Below are 16,040 nucleotides of genomic sequence, written 5' to 3'. Positions count from 1 at the left end.
GCAGACCTTTCCTGACCCGCCCACTGCTCCCCTCAGCAGTGTACTTCGTCCATCTGCCTGTTCTGCTCCCCACTCTGTCTCTGGTGAAGCCTCCTGCCACCCCAGAGACTCTGGCCTGTACCCCAGTTCTGTATGCACAAATAAACAAATCTTTAAAAAAAAACATTGAGTGCAAAGTGTTTAAGCTTTTTAAAAAGTCGGTCTTAATGGTTCTTCTTTCTTGATTTAATATACTCTGCTTCTTTCTTAGTCTTTTCCTTCTTATAAATCAGTTCCTTGTTATTGTATACATGAATTAATACCTTTTTATAGATTTATATATTTATGCATAGAAGAACTGGGATACATGCCAGAGTTGGGGGGAAAGGGGGTACTGGGGAGTACAGTGAGAGGACTTATTATCAGAGACAGAATGGGCAGCAGAATAGGCAGATCTACTGAAATACACTGCTGAGGGGAGCAGTGGATGGATCAGGAGATATCTGCCACTCCATGTGGGTCACACCTCTGGTGGGGGAATGGAACTAATACTGTAGTGTCTCCAGAGAGATTCACAGTGCTGTGCCACCTGTTGTGCCACCAGGGAGGACCCCATTTTGTTTGTTTGTTTGTTTTTATTCTCCATTACTGCTTCCTAAGTAATTTTCCTTTAATTATTAATTTTATCTGTCAACTTGACTGACCAAAGGAATAGACAGACAGTTGCCTTTCAAAACCTCTTAAATGTATTTTCTTTTTTAGCCTAAAACAAAACAAAACAAAACTAAACTAAACTTCTGGGTGACTTTGAAGGTAGTATTTGTGGAAGCGATTAGCATTTGACTCAATAGAATGAGTAGAAAAGAGTCCGTCCTCATAAATGTGAATAGGCATCCTTCAGTCCACTGGGTGCCTGAAACAAAAAGATCAATGGCTCTGGCAAATTCTCTTTATTTTTTTTCTTGGGTTAAAATGTCTATTTTCTTCTGTTGTGAACATTGTAACTACTGTTTCTTGGAACTTAGAACTCCATGACTCACATTACCAGCTCTGATTTTGAGACTCTTGACCTTAGTGTGGAGTTACATCATCAGCTTCTCAGTTTCTAAGGCCCTTTGATTAAGACTGAATAATATATACTACTGGATCTCTTGGCGTTCCAGTTTTGCTTGATTGTTGGACTTTTGATATCCATGACCTCATAATCCAACTCTTACAACTCCAGTCTGTTTTCTTTATCTATATCCATATTCATATCCATATCTTCATCCTCATCCTGCTTTACCCTTAACTATATCCTATTGATTGTGTTTCTCTGGAAAATCCTGATTTATGTACTTCGTAAGTCTGTTGTATTATTTTTCATCAGCAAAGAAATGTCTGTTGTTCCTTATTTACATAATGAAAACTGTTCTTACCCAGCTTGGCACTTAGGATTCCCTAAGTGTATTCCCAACCATATGAGACTACTTAATTTGAACACTCACTTTTATTCTAGGTAGTATGTAGCAAGACATACTAACTTAGCTTACACTGTACTTCTCACGTGAAGAACCTTTCCTCTTCACACTCTACCTTACTAAACTCAATCCATTTTAGACCATAAATAAAATTCATTTTCTCTTTCAGGTCTTGAGTAGCTACTATATTATGCTATTTGATAATTCTTATTGTCTGTGTTACTAATTTTCAATTTAATTATATTTTTCTGTACCCTATTATAACATTTCTCTACATCTACATATATAATATCAGTTCTGGATAGATGAAAATAACAATTAATATATCTTTGTGTTCTTATTTTTTAAATCATAGTCTCTTCAGTACACATTATTAAGTGCTCATTAAATAAACAAACTACATATTTTTGTTACTATTAAATTAGTGTATTGGAAAGACAGATTATGCAGAACTAGTAGATTTTAGTCTGTATCAGAATCCATGGTAAATATATACTGAAAACATTTTTTGTTTGCTTGCTGTTTGGTTTCTACATTCTTCTAATGGGTTCCTCAGCCTCAGTTTTGTTGACATATTGGACTGGATAGTTATTTGGGGAAGCTTTCCTATGCAGTGCTAGGATGCTTGCTTGACCTCATCCCTGGCCTCTACCCACTAAATGCCAGTAGCATCATCCAAGTTATAACTAATAAAAATGTGTCCAGATATTGCCAGATGTCCACTGGGAACAAAATCACTGCCAGTTGAGAAATACTCTGATAGTTCTAGCAATTTTTTTCAACTGAACATGAGTATGTAAATAAAGCAATTAAAATTATAATCTTGTTAAAAGTGTCTTGGGTTCTTTTTTTAGTGTTTTACTGAATTTCCATGCTATTATAAATTCATGTTGCTGTACTATAAAAAACCTATAGGGATATACTTTTTCATTACTATTCAAATGTATAACTTGAGTAGCTCATACAGATCTAAGTAAAGTGTCAGAATGTTGAATTAACTTTGGCAGGAAGCCTGGATGAACCATTTAGTAGGGAAACAGAAGATAGAAATACAGAGAACTCGAAAGAAGAGAATGAACCACATGGCTTTAATTGTTCCTTTTTCTCTATGTAATACTTTACCATATTATTTCTTCAGCAGTTATATAGAAAATGCCTTATGTGTGCATGTAATCATGCTAAACACTGTCTAGAGTAGCTTTTTTTTTCTTGTCACAGAACAGTTATTTTCCAAGCAGTTTTGATTAGAAGTGTCTTACTTTTACTCTGCTCTTTTTCTAAGAATCAATCATCTGTCTTTGTATGGTTACACATCTCATTCTAATTTTTACCACAGTTCAGAGCTTACTTAGTGGAAATGAAGTTAGGATATTCTCTAATCATATATCAATATACCGTAAAGTGCCCAGTCAAAAATACGGGGTAGTGCAATATGAGTTCCACTAACTTCCCTGCAGTTAACTTGCAAGTGAAAATAACTTACTTCACTACTGAAAGTCGTGATTCCTTTCTGTTAGCCCTATTTATTTTAAGTAGAGATCGAGAAGAAAAATTTGATAGTTTGAGGTGAGGAGAACAAAGGTTGAAAGATAAGTGCTGGTAAACAGTAAAAATAAACTCAGTGAAAGATGAGTTACATAACTCAACTTAGTTGTGTTACAGGGCAGGGAGAGAGGGGCACCCCTGAAGCCCAAACCTGCCTGCTCTACATGGGTTCTGCCATCCGCTGCATCAAGACAAAACATATAAAACTTTAATGAAAAGGGACTTTAATACAGTGAGTATATAATACAGAAGACAAAGAATATAATGTCTAAATCAAACACCTGGAGTTACCCATCCCCTCGTGGGCAAAAGTCCACCCAAAAGGGATTGGCCCAAAGCAAGGCCTGAAAGCTGCCACAAGACTAAAGCACCTTCGGGCCAAGACCCATGGAAAAGGGTCAGAAATGTCCAGACAAATCTGAGAGGAAAAGAGCAAAATCAAAATCAATATAAACAGTGCCATAGTCACCTCCCTACAGGTATCTCACCCACATCCTGCCTTAACCAGCCTGAGGTCCAGAAGCAAGCTCGGTTGGTTTCTTCCTCACATGTTCATGCTTGCTGCTTCCTCAGGTCTCCTCCTCACTCTCCATCCTGCTTCCTTCTTCTTCATTTTTTTTTTTTTTTTTTTTTAGATTCCTCTTCTCTTTGTCTCTCCTCAGCTCCACCCTACTTCTGGGTGGGGCAGGGAACCTGGAACTTTCCCTTTTCCTAGGGGCCACCCTGTTACAGTTGCATTTCCCTCTCAGTCCTGGCAAACATAAGAACAATCAGATTTTTCAATTATATAAACAATTGTGTATTTTTTGTTATTTTCTTTTTTACTTAATTCATATTTTTCATTGAAGTCATGCAGTGACATGTTTTTAAATGTCCAGTGCTGCTGAAATAGCTCATAATAACAATAAAAGGTTCTGATCAATTTTTTTCCTGCTACCTCCAGAAATCACTGCTTTATTTTACTTGTTGTCCTTTGTTGTAGCAATTGTAAACATTATGTGTTGCCTTCTATAATTGTTTTCTATGGTTACCATAACAAATTATCCCAAAGTTTTAAAGATTTTCTCCTAATTGTTATATTAGTTCTTCAATTTAGGTTTTTAATATTTTTCAGTTAACTTTCACATATGCTATAAACTAAGATTTAAAATTCATTCCTTACATATGGATATCTAATTTTTCCAAGAACCATTCATTAAAGAAACTTTCTTTCCCCTGTCTTTGCCTTGACCCTTATCAAATGTAAATGGGCCATACATGTGAAGATTTGTTGCGGTCATTCAATTCTGTCACATTGTTCTATGTCTACTTCTGTAGCTCCACCACACTTTTTAATTCCTGTAACTTGTAGTGAGTTATGGAATTAGGAAGTGTGACTCATTTAACTTTGTTTCATCTTTTCAATATTATTTGGGGTATTAGGATTCCTTCGAGATTCCATATGAATTTTATTATTTTTATTGAAGTAGTATTGCATAATACAATTTATTAGTGTAAAATTGTATTAGTACAAAATCATTATAAATGAGCACATGCATATATTGTAGTAAGTTAATCACTTAAAAAGTTCAATTCTATCCTTGGAATTGTTGATGGATTTTTCCATTTCTGTGGGGGAAAAAAAAAACCTGTTGGGATTTTGAATTTCTACATGACTGGATAGTATTGTTTGCTTAACAAGTTTTGCAATCGCTATACATATGTGCCTTCCATTTATTCAGGTCTTCTTTAGTTATCTATCGTGTTTTGTAATTTTTAGTATCTAAGACTTTCATCTTCTTGGACGAATTTTTCTGAACTAAGTATTTTATTCTTTTTGATAGTGTTCTAAATGGATTGTTTTCTTAGCTTCCTTTCCATATTGTTTATTTATAATGGGAACATAATCAACTGATTTGTGCTTGTTGATTTGGTATTTTGCTGAATATGTTTATTAGTTCTAGCAGTGTTTTTACAGATTCCTTAGGGGTTTCTGCATATGAGATCACTTCATCTGCAAATAGAGATTTTGTTTCTTCATTTCCTATTTGGATACCTGTTATTTCATTCCCTTGCCTAGTTGCTCTGGATAAATTTTTCAACAATATGTTGAATAGAAGTGGTAAAAGCAGGCATCTTTGTCTTGTTTCTGATCTCAAGGACAAATCTCTCATTTTTTCACCATTAAGGATGTTAGCTATGGATTTTTCATATATCACTTTAACTACATGGGCAAACTCTCATACTAATTTTTTGAAATTTTTTATCTGAAAGATGTTGAAATTTTGAAATGTCTCTCTCTGTTAATATATGATCACCTGGATTATTTTCCTTAATTACACTAAGGTGGGATGATTCCTTTGATTTCCATATGTTGAGCAACCCTCACATTTCTCTGATAAGTTCCATTTGTAATAGTGTGTAACCCTCTACTACGCTGTTGAATTCAGTTTGTTAGGATTTTGTTAAAGATTTTTCAATCTGTATTCACAAGGATTCTTGATCTTTAGTTTTTATTATTGTGCTTTCCCTATCTAACTTTGATGTCAGGATAATGCTAACTTCATAATATTATTTGGCTAGTGTTTTTGCCAATATTTTCCAAAATACTTATGAAAGGATTTGTACTTATTCTTTTTTACATAACTGGTATTAGTTCAGGAGTAAAAGCGTAAAGGTGTGTGGTCTGGGCTTTGCCGTTTTGGTTTGTGATTGTTGATTAAATCAACCTCTGTTGATCTTTATGATGTGTTTCTAGAATCTGTATTTCCTTTTGATGATGAATTTTTTTGGCTTAAAATTGTACCCAATATGTTCTTATACAAGAACAGAATATGTTTTTTCTCTAAGATTTGTAAGATCATTTATAGCTATAAATATCCCTATCAGCATGACCTTTGATGAATCCCATATTTTTAATAAATCACATTTTTGTGTCATATGGATCTCAGGTATTTTCTAATTTCTTTGTAATTTCTGCTTTGATGCAGAGGAGTGTATTGATTAATTTTCAACATTTTTGTAAAATTTCCAATTCCTTTCTTGTTATTGATAACCAATTTCATTCTATTACAATTAAGGGGGACATTTTGTATAATTTTACAGTCCTGAATTTTGTTGAGACTTAATAAATTTGCTTCTTAAGTTCATTCAGACTTGTGTGAACATGTGTCCTATCATGGAGAATGTTTCATGTGTACTAAAGAAGAGTGTATATTTTTCTGTTGAGGGGATTGTTCTGCATATGTCTGTTATGTCAAATTAATTTACAGTGTTGTTAAAATCTTCTGTTTCCTTATTTTTTTCTGATCTATACATTTTTATCATATTTTCCTTTATTTATTTATTTATTTATTTATTTATTTATTTATTTATTTATTTATTTATTTACTTACTTACTTACTTACTTACTTACTTATTTTCCATCCACTATTGAAATTGGTGTGTTGAAGTCTCAAATTTCCCCTTCAATCTTGTCAGTTGGGCCTCTTTTGTTCGGTATGAATATATGTAATACATATTTATAACTTTTATAATGTCTTAAGCCTTTTTCCTTTATGTAGTAGTATCCTTTTGTGTTTCTTGACCACCTTTGACTGAAAGTTTGTTTTGTCTTAGTAATATAACTTCCCCATTCTCTTTTGATTTTTTAATCATAATTTTCTTTCTCACTTATGCACTACTTTGAATATGTTACGGAAACATTAATATGTTATTATAAAACTAAATAATGCTAGGTGATTAGTACATGCTTTACTTAGGCCATTTTTCAGCTCTTTAATATTTAATTTATAAGCAGAGAGTTTATTATTGGAGGATGGGGGAAAAGTTTAAAGTATTATGAGAGGGACTACTTTAGCAGTGCTCTTTTGGATCTTTTGATTTATTCAGTATAAACCATAAGGAATAAATTAATTTTGGAAGAGCTGAGCCTAATGTTGAGGTAGAAAACACAAGAGTTTATTATAATTCCATTATCTCTATGTAGAAGGTTAATGCTTTATCAGACACTGAGAGGAAATGTGCCTTTCATACTTCTTTTGATAATATGCCAGGCTTTTCTGTGAAGTAGACTATGCACATCACTTTTATCATTAATAACTGAAAAATTAAAGGTCAGATAAATTGTCTACTGGTGATTATTAAGTTAATTCTTTGTATTCATTTTTTACATGACATGTTATAAAAATGTATGCCTTGATCTTTCATGTTGTAAATCTTTATGTAAACACACACTTCAGTAGTATAGGTAAAAGTAAATATTAATCATGAGGTATTTTAGAGAGTCTGTTTAGTTTAGCAAGGCATCTTCTTAATTACTTGCATACTTTTGAATTTTTATTGAGTTTGAATTTTATTTGAATTTTTATTTTGATTTTTATTGAAATGTATATACTCAATACTTTCATTCTTCAGGATGAACACATAATAGTTAGAATAATATATATACTAAAGGTATAGTTTTTAACTTTCATATAAAAAGTCTTCAATCAGTGACTGGTAAATAGTAAATAGTCATTAAGTGATAATTGTTGTTATTGATGTTGCCAGATCTTATTCTAGGTGCTTTAAGACTCCAGCAAGTAGCATCAAATTAAAATTTTTCTGTACAGCAAGCACAACTATCATTAAAATAAAAAGACACTCTGAATGGGAGAATACATTTGTGCATCACACATCAGACAAAGAGCTCATATTCCAAGATCTACAAAAATTCTTACAACTCAACAAAAGGAAAACAAATAACCCAATTAAATAGGGGTAGAAGATCTACTAGATACTTCTCCAAGGAAGACATAAAAATATGCAGCAGGCACATGCAAAATGTTCGCTCTCACTTATCATCAGGAAAAGGCAAGTCAAAATCATAATGAAATAGGATCTTACACCTATAAAAATGCCCATATCAAAATAGCCAACTAATAACCAAAATAACCAGTAAAATAACTTGTTGGCAAGGGTGTAGAGAGAAAGGAATCATTGTACACTATTGGTAAGAATGGAGTCTCATCCAGCTACTATTGTAAGCAGTATGGAAGTTGGTGTCTCTAATCTAGCTAAATTTTCAACCACTTGATTCTAATTTTTAATTTTGTTACTGCTTTTACAACAGAGTCTATCATACATGTTTTTTACCTGTGTTTATCATTAAATTTTTTGGTTGGACTGTTTGTTAGTAGATACTAGATTGTTAGTATTTAACTAATTTAAATCTTTACATTTCAAAAAGTATTTCAGTTAGATGAATGTCACATGTAGTGATATATTGTCTCAGGGCAATGATCCTACTTAGAGATTAAATTTTTTAAGTCTCAAATACTCATCTTTTCCCTTACACAGTGATGGGTAGCCACATCTTTACTTAAGTTACTCTTAAAATTAAAGAAAATCAGCATGCATTCATCAGTTGTGACAAATGTACCATGCAAGAAGTTAATGAAAAACTGATGGGAGAGCCTGTGAAATAACTTTTTTATTTTTTGCTCAGATTTTCTGCAAACCTAAAACTACTCTACAAACTAAAATTGATTAAGAAAAAACTAGTGACTTCTATTAGTTTTTGATACATTTAGTTGTGACAGATTCAGCAGCAGAAATTGATGTTTCAGCATCATTAAAACTATCAGTAATAGAATATTAGTTTTGATTCAGCAGTCATTCATTACAGACCTCTTATTAACTAATGTTCATGGAAAGCTTAAGCACAAAATAGTTATTTTTCCTCAGTGGGTATTGGGAAATGCTATAGGTATCTGTTGATGGTACTCTGGTACTAATGGCAGAAACAGTCCATATTTTATACACTATTGCTGGTTTTGAGAATATTTTCTTCTCCTAATTTCAGGTTGGGTGGGACTATATCAGCATACAAGATAGTACCAGACGAAATAGAAGAAATCAAGGTATAGTATGGCATTTTTCACCTCTACAAAATCTTAGTATCTTTATACAATATACTTTCTTTTCTTTACACTTTTGGATCTTGGGGTGTTTTAAGATATTTAATTTCCATTTATCCTAGTTTAATTAAAATGTAGGAATATACAAATATATATATGTGTTCATATGTATACATGTGTAGTCCATATTAACCAGATAATCACCATCAGATTCATCCACTATTAACTATGTATCTTTTTTTATTTTACATATGTTTCTTTTTACATCATTCTTCATTTTGTACATTATTTCCATCTCAGTTGTATCTATGATTATTTGAGAAATCTAATTCAAGGAATAAAACAGGAATCCTTGGGTATAAAATTTGATGAAAATCTATTCAAGAAAGTACTTTATATAAGCCATAGTGTGCATTATGGATTATCTTTTCCCTGTAAACAAGTGTCAATAAAACCTGTTAATCAATTTTCTAGAAAAATTTTCCTGGTTCCTTTAACAACATTGTGCTAATTTGAATTAAAAATTGCAATACAATAAATTAAAAATTGACCTTACTTTTTGATCATTTGCATTATTGTAATATTCTTCTGACTATAACATTTTATACTAAATATCATGGAATTTTAGCCTCATAACACAAAAAAACTTATAGTCTCATGAGCAGTAAAATTTGGTACCCCTCTCATGAATATTTTTTAACCATTGGATAGCAGTAGTCAATGTTAAACAAAATTGAGTTGTTAACAATAACATATAATGATCTCAACAAAATTACTAAGCTTGATTTCAAATTATCAAAATCAAGTTCAGTAAATTCAAATCTAAGTAAAATATTCTTCATTCTTTGTCATTTGAAAAACATGCTAGCAAATTCTTTCCAGAGGTAAAATCAGCAAATTGGGGTTCTATACAGAGTCTCAAGCATTTGTGATAGCAAGAAATAATATGGTCAAGATCACAGGTTTACAAGACTATTGAGATATAGGATTAAACATGGTCTTTTACACCATGCTAAGAAATTTGGATTTTATACAAAAACTATCATGTACCATTATGTCATTTTAATAAACAAAGTAGCATAATTTGGCTTTTCTATGATAAATGAGAAAAAATATTTCAGTAATGAAGAGAAAGTTACAACTATAAGGAAATGATATTTCAGGAATGTAGGCAGAGTGATTAAAAACTATAGAATGTTGTGTGGGAGGCTGAAGAAAGAAAAAAAATCACATCTTTTTTGGGGGGCAGGGGGTTGGATCTCGCAATTTTATTTTATTAAGGAACCATTGGTTTACAATGTTGTGCGTGATTTCAGTGTATAGGATCTTTCTCTACAGATTGATTGGCCCAAGATCTGTGGACATATCAGAAATCTATTTCATAAGTATTTTGCCTATTTTTCTACTATATATTTTGTAGTTTTCAGGTCTTATATCTAAGTCTTTTATCCATTGAGATTATTTTTTGCAGATAGTGTAAGATAGTGGTTCTAGTTTCTTTTGCATAAGAACAGGGTTTATATAAGAAACATATTTGGCTAAAGTCAAGAGATTACTAAGAATTTTTACTGGAGATATTGCTAGAAAGATTGGAATCACACTGTAAATTTGTAGTATGTCTTAGGGAAGGAAGTTTCAGGTTGGAAAAATATTTGTACATCATACATTTGATATACGTAGTTTAAAATATATAAAAACTCATCAATTCATTAAAAACAATAACCTGATCAAAACCAAAAATTGGGCAAAAGAGCTAAATAGACCTTCTTCAAAGAAGACATAGAGATGACCTAGAAGACCCATGGAAAAGCACACTTCATGATTTATTGTCAGAGAATGCAAATCAAAACCACAATGAGATACCACTACACACCTGTGGAAGAGACCCAACACAAATAACCAGAAGTAGCAGGTGTTGGCAAGGTTGTGGAAAAAAAGGAGACTTCATGCACTGCTACTGGGAATGCAGACTGACCAGTCCCTATGGAAAACAGTAATGGAGGATCATTAAAATACTAAAATAGAGCTGCCAGGTGAACCAGCAGTCCCACTCCTCAGTATCTGTACAAAGGGACATGTATACTCCTGTGTTCACTACAGCAATATATAAAGTGGCCAAGTTATGGAAACAAATCTAAGTGCTCAAAAACAGATGAATGGAATGGAAAGATATTTTATACACACACACACACACGTGTGTATGTATATATGCAACGGAATACTATTCAACTATATGAAAACAAAAAGGTGAAATCATGTCATTTGCAACAAAATGGCTGGAACTGGATGGAATTATGGTAAGTAAAATAAGTCAGAAGGAGGAAGCAAACATTTCAGACTCATTTCAGAGGGTTTACTAATCTTATCAAAATGAATTAGAAAGAATCATAGACACAAAGCTATTTATGATATTTAAAACCAGTGTAGATGAACTATGAGGAAGATAGTCAGTTCACAACACTAAATGGCAAGTGTGGGAGGTACATCATGGTAGTTTATAATAGACAGTGCAGCTTAATTGTATTATAAACTGGTATATCTTAATCATTCTGTTTTTTCTTAAAAATAAGATAATAAAAAACAAGTTTTGTTGAATTTAAAGCCTACTGTTGTTTTTGTAGTAAGAAATACAAAGTTTGCATAAGGTCTTAGCATAGTACCTGGCTCATGGTAAACATATAAGAAATGATAGCTATGTGATAAGATCCAGGCTAACTTGAGAACTAAGGAATAGAAATAAAAATTAATTCAGGTTTTTAGCTTGGACAACTTCATGAATTATTATGCTAATCTGACCTAAGGATTTCAAAAGAGAATCATATCTTGGAAGAATAATGAGTGATGGGTTTATTTAGAGCATATAGGTAGGTATGCTCATATAAGTGGAAATTTATTTATTCTCCAACCAAATAATTAAGTGCTTTGTCAGTTCTGTCCTCTGTTGATGATTTTTATCTCTCTTTCCTTTTCTGGTATTAGTCATTTAATTGAAAACCCTCTTTCCTATATTACCTTGTTGGAGTAAGAGTACTCAGAGGATAAAAAATATATATTTTGAGTATAATAAATGTGAAATGGTTAGTTTTTCTCTCCATTCTATTTCTGCTGATTTAGTGCCTCTTTTAAAAAAAACAGGATTTAGAATACTAAATCATATCATATGAGGTAGGTAATTTTCCTCTCAACATCAGAACATTCTGATCTGGTAAAGGGAACAGTTCTTGGCTCTCTTTGAAAAGATAGTTTAAGCCTACCTATCTTTCTGCTATTTTTGCTGCCTATAGATAGACCAATGTTCTATTGTTTCTCTTGCTAATTATTACATAATATCTTTACACAGAAATCTTGGCTAAAATTCCATCAGAATACAATACTATATTTAATCTTACCAAAATGAACTTCCTCTGTCATCCTGTACTAGTAAACATATAAATTACATTGTAATATCTTAAATATTTTACCACTAATATGCTAATGGAAAATTATAGTGGCAGTTATTATTATAAAATTTATATAAAGCCAGACCCCTTATATTCAACACAGAGTTAAATATCACTCAATAAAACTATTTTCAGATGGTTTTGTTAAGGGAATTTTTTAAGGAGCATTAAATTAAGTCCATATTATGTTATTTATAGCAAATTATTTCTGTAGTTGTATGCATCTTGGAATAAATTCTTCAAAGGAAAATTCACATAATAAGAAAACATTGTCAGAGGTGTGTCATTCGCATTTGAGAGAAGGCGCTATAACTCTGAGAGAAATGCTACTTCTTGCTAATGGTATACTTTCAGTATAAAGATCCTTACCAATCTCACATCAAATTTTGGTATGTAGTTGGTTTCTAATATATAAATATATATATATATATATATACACATGTGTGTGTATGTGTGTGTGTATATACATATAAGAAACAGGTATGGCTCAACCAAATATCTTTGTTCCCTTAATAATTTAGTAGTGTGTATGTATACATGTGCATCTGACATACGTACATACAGATAGGAACTTAATTGTGGTAATGTACCCAGAAGGTAGTAGATGTTTCTCATGCTTTTACTTATTTTACTCTTTTTATCAGTAATACAAACTTCAAAGAATTTCAGTAAGTTTCTATGGATATAAACCTAATGAGTCAACTAGAACTGAAGTGACCATCCAAGTCTACTTTGTACCTTACCATATTCCTTTCCTATTACCTCTCCTAAATGAGCATCTCACAGTCTGGGAATTTATAATCAGTATTGTTTTTGGAAATGTGAAAAACTAAAAGCAACAAATATTATCAGGCAAATCATTTATGTAGGCTTAAAAATTATTATGTGGAAACATATTCACGACATTATCGTTCAACTGAAAAATCAAGCTAAAAATCACAGAAAAGAGGGCCCTTCCTGGTGGCACCGCGGGTTGGAGTACTGCACTGCAAAGCTAAGCCAAGCCATGGCTGCTTCAGTGTGAGCTCAATGCCTGCCCCAAAGGTGATCCACATGGCCCAGCAGACCTCTCCTGCCTCTCCTGCTGCTCCCCTCAGCAGTGTACTTTGTTGATCTGCCTGTTCTGCTCACCACTCTGTTTCCGGTGAATATCTCACCACCCCTGCATCTCTAACCTGTACCCAATTTCTGTATGCATAAATAAATAATATCTTAAAAAAAAGGTGTTAATGAAACACCTTTAAAAAAAAAAAAAAAGAAGAAGTCCTAAGACCCAAAGCAGTCCAAAGCATTCCTTAGAAAGTTAAACCTGGAGGAATCATACTCTCATATTAAACTGTAGTTCAAAGTTTTAATAATCAATTTTTCTCTCATACAGATATTAAAAAGAGAGGGAGAAATTAAATGGGACAAGAATAGAGAACCTAGAAATCCACGCATATATATATGGTTGATCAACCTAGAAATCCACGCATACATGTGGTTGATTACCTCAGCAGTGTCAAGAATATACACTGGAGAAAAGATTATCTCCCACTACAGTCAACATCTATGTGCTAATAAGTTCGATAATGTAGAAGAGATGGACAAGTTCCTAAAATCATACAGTCATGGGACTGAATTGGGAAGAAATAGAAAACCTGAGCAGACCCATCAAAGCAATAAATTTGAACCAATAATCAAAAATCTCCAGAATGAAGTCTAAGCTTCACAAATGAGATCTACCATCTTCAAAGATGAATTAATAACTATTCTGATCAAACTTCTTCCCAAAAAAATTGAGAAAGAAGGAATAATTCCTAACACATGTTATGAAGCCAACATTTTTGTAATAACAAAATTTCAAACACATGCACAAAGAAAACTATAGACCAGTTTCCCTGATGAACATAAATGTAAAATATATTCATAAAGACTTAGCAAACTGAATACAATAATGTACTAAAAGGATTACATACCATGACAAAGTCAGATTTATATCAAGGAGACAAGGCTGGCTCAATATCTGCAAGTCAGTTAACTTTATTAATCACATCAAGAAAACCAGTGATAAAATATGATCATGTCAAAAGGTGCAAAGAAAAAATTAAGTAAGATTCAACATCCATTTATGATGAAAACCCTAAAAATACTGGAGATATATGGATTGCATCTTAAAATAATAAATCCATTTATGACAAAAATGCAGCTAACAACTTTTGTATTGTTAAAAAAACTGGGAACTTTTCCACCAAAGTCTGGTACAAAACAGGGATATCCACAGTCATCACTACTGCTGAACATAGTTGTTAGGTAGTAGGCAAGAAAACTAAGCAAAATATATAAAAAGAATCCAAATGTGGAAAGAAGAAGTAAATCTATCTTTATATGCAAACAACATCATAATATACAAAGAGAACCCAAAAACATCCACTGAAAAAATCAAAGAAAAAATAAGTTACTTCAGCAGAGTAGGGTATATAATTGATAAAGACAAATTGCCTTCCTATAGATAGAAAGGAGGAAACCAGAAATGGAGGAAATTACATTTACATTCACAAAAAGAAAGAAAAATATATTATTTAGTGGTAAACCTAACAAAGCAGGTGAAGCATCTATACAAAGAAGGCTGTATAAGACATTGCTAAAAGAAGTCGATGATAGAAATGGGAACATATACCCTCAAGGATTAGGAGGGTCAAAATGCCTTTCCTGCCTAAAGATTCAGTGTAATCCCCATCAAATTTCAATAGCATTCTTTAAAAATTCTTTTTAAAAAAATCTAAAAATATATAGTAAATATTACTTAAATGAATGTGGAACCAGAAAAGACACCAAATAGCCAAAATAACCCTTACCAAAGAAGAGAAACACTGATCACCATTGTTGAAGTCATACTTCCAGATTCAAACTATACTAACAAAATCATACTAGTCAAAACAGCATGGTACTGGAACAAAACAGACACACAGACCAATGGAATAGAATTGAGACTCCAGAAATAAACTCATATTAATCCATGTCTATATGGACGTTAGTCTTTGACAGGGATCCAAGTGAATACACTGGAACAAGAAAAATTGTTTCAATAAATGGTGTTGAGGAAACTGGACAGCTGCATGTAAGAGAATAAAGCTAGGTCACTGTATGATACCATAAACAAAAATCAACTCAAAATGTATGAAAGACATGGATATATGACCTGAAATCATAAAACACATAGATAAGATCAGGCAAAAACACTGTAGCATAATCTTCAGTGAGGTTTTATGAATTCATCTCCAACAGCAATGAAAGCAAAGAAGAATATAAACAATTGGGAATACATCAAATAGCCAAAATAAAGTATAGAAAAGTTTCTACACATTGTAAGAAACCATAACTGAAACAAAAAGATACCCTAGCAAATGGGTGAAAATATTTGTACAACATACATCTGACAAGGGACTCATATCAAAGATCTTCAAAGATCTACAAAGAATTCACACAACTGAACAGCAACAACATAAAGCAATCGGAAATGCACAGAAGCGCTAAATAGACATTTCTCAAAAGAAGACATATATAGATAGCCAACAGGCACATGAAAAAATATTTATCACTAATCATCATGGAAATGCCAATAAAAACCACAGTGAAGTACCAACCTCACTACGATGAGAATGATCCATAGTAAAAAGATAAGAAACAAGTGCTAGTGAGAATGTAAAGTTTTTGTTTTTTTTTACATTGTTGGTAAACTACAGAGAGCTTCAACT

At 32.4% G+C, this 16,040-nt stretch overlaps 1 protein-coding gene across 4 annotated transcripts in view; it reads left to right on the top strand.

Moving 5' to 3' along the window:
* The window catches only part of GPHN (gephyrin), a 393,108-nt gene that overhangs the window by 132,368 nt on the left and 244,700 nt on the right, over positions 1-16,040 (top strand). For all 4 annotated transcript variants that reach the window (XM_004681769.2, XM_012724553.1, XM_012724552.1 and 1 more), the window contains exon 3: positions 8,809-8,866. In XM_004681769.2, the coding sequence (XP_004681826.1) occupies positions 8,809-8,866 (58 nt within the window). The remainder of the gene's footprint in view (positions 1-8,808; positions 8,867-16,040) is intronic.

This window comes from Condylura cristata, unplaced genomic scaffold (genome assembly GCF_000260355.1).
Source record: "Condylura cristata isolate star-nosed mole 26May11 unplaced genomic scaffold, ConCri1.0 scaffold00013, whole genome shotgun sequence".
Classification (NCBI taxonomy): Eukaryota; Metazoa; Chordata; class Mammalia; order Eulipotyphla; family Talpidae; genus Condylura; species Condylura cristata.
Note: the sequence above shows the minus strand (reverse complement) of the source record. Positions and strands in the feature narration are given on the sequence as shown.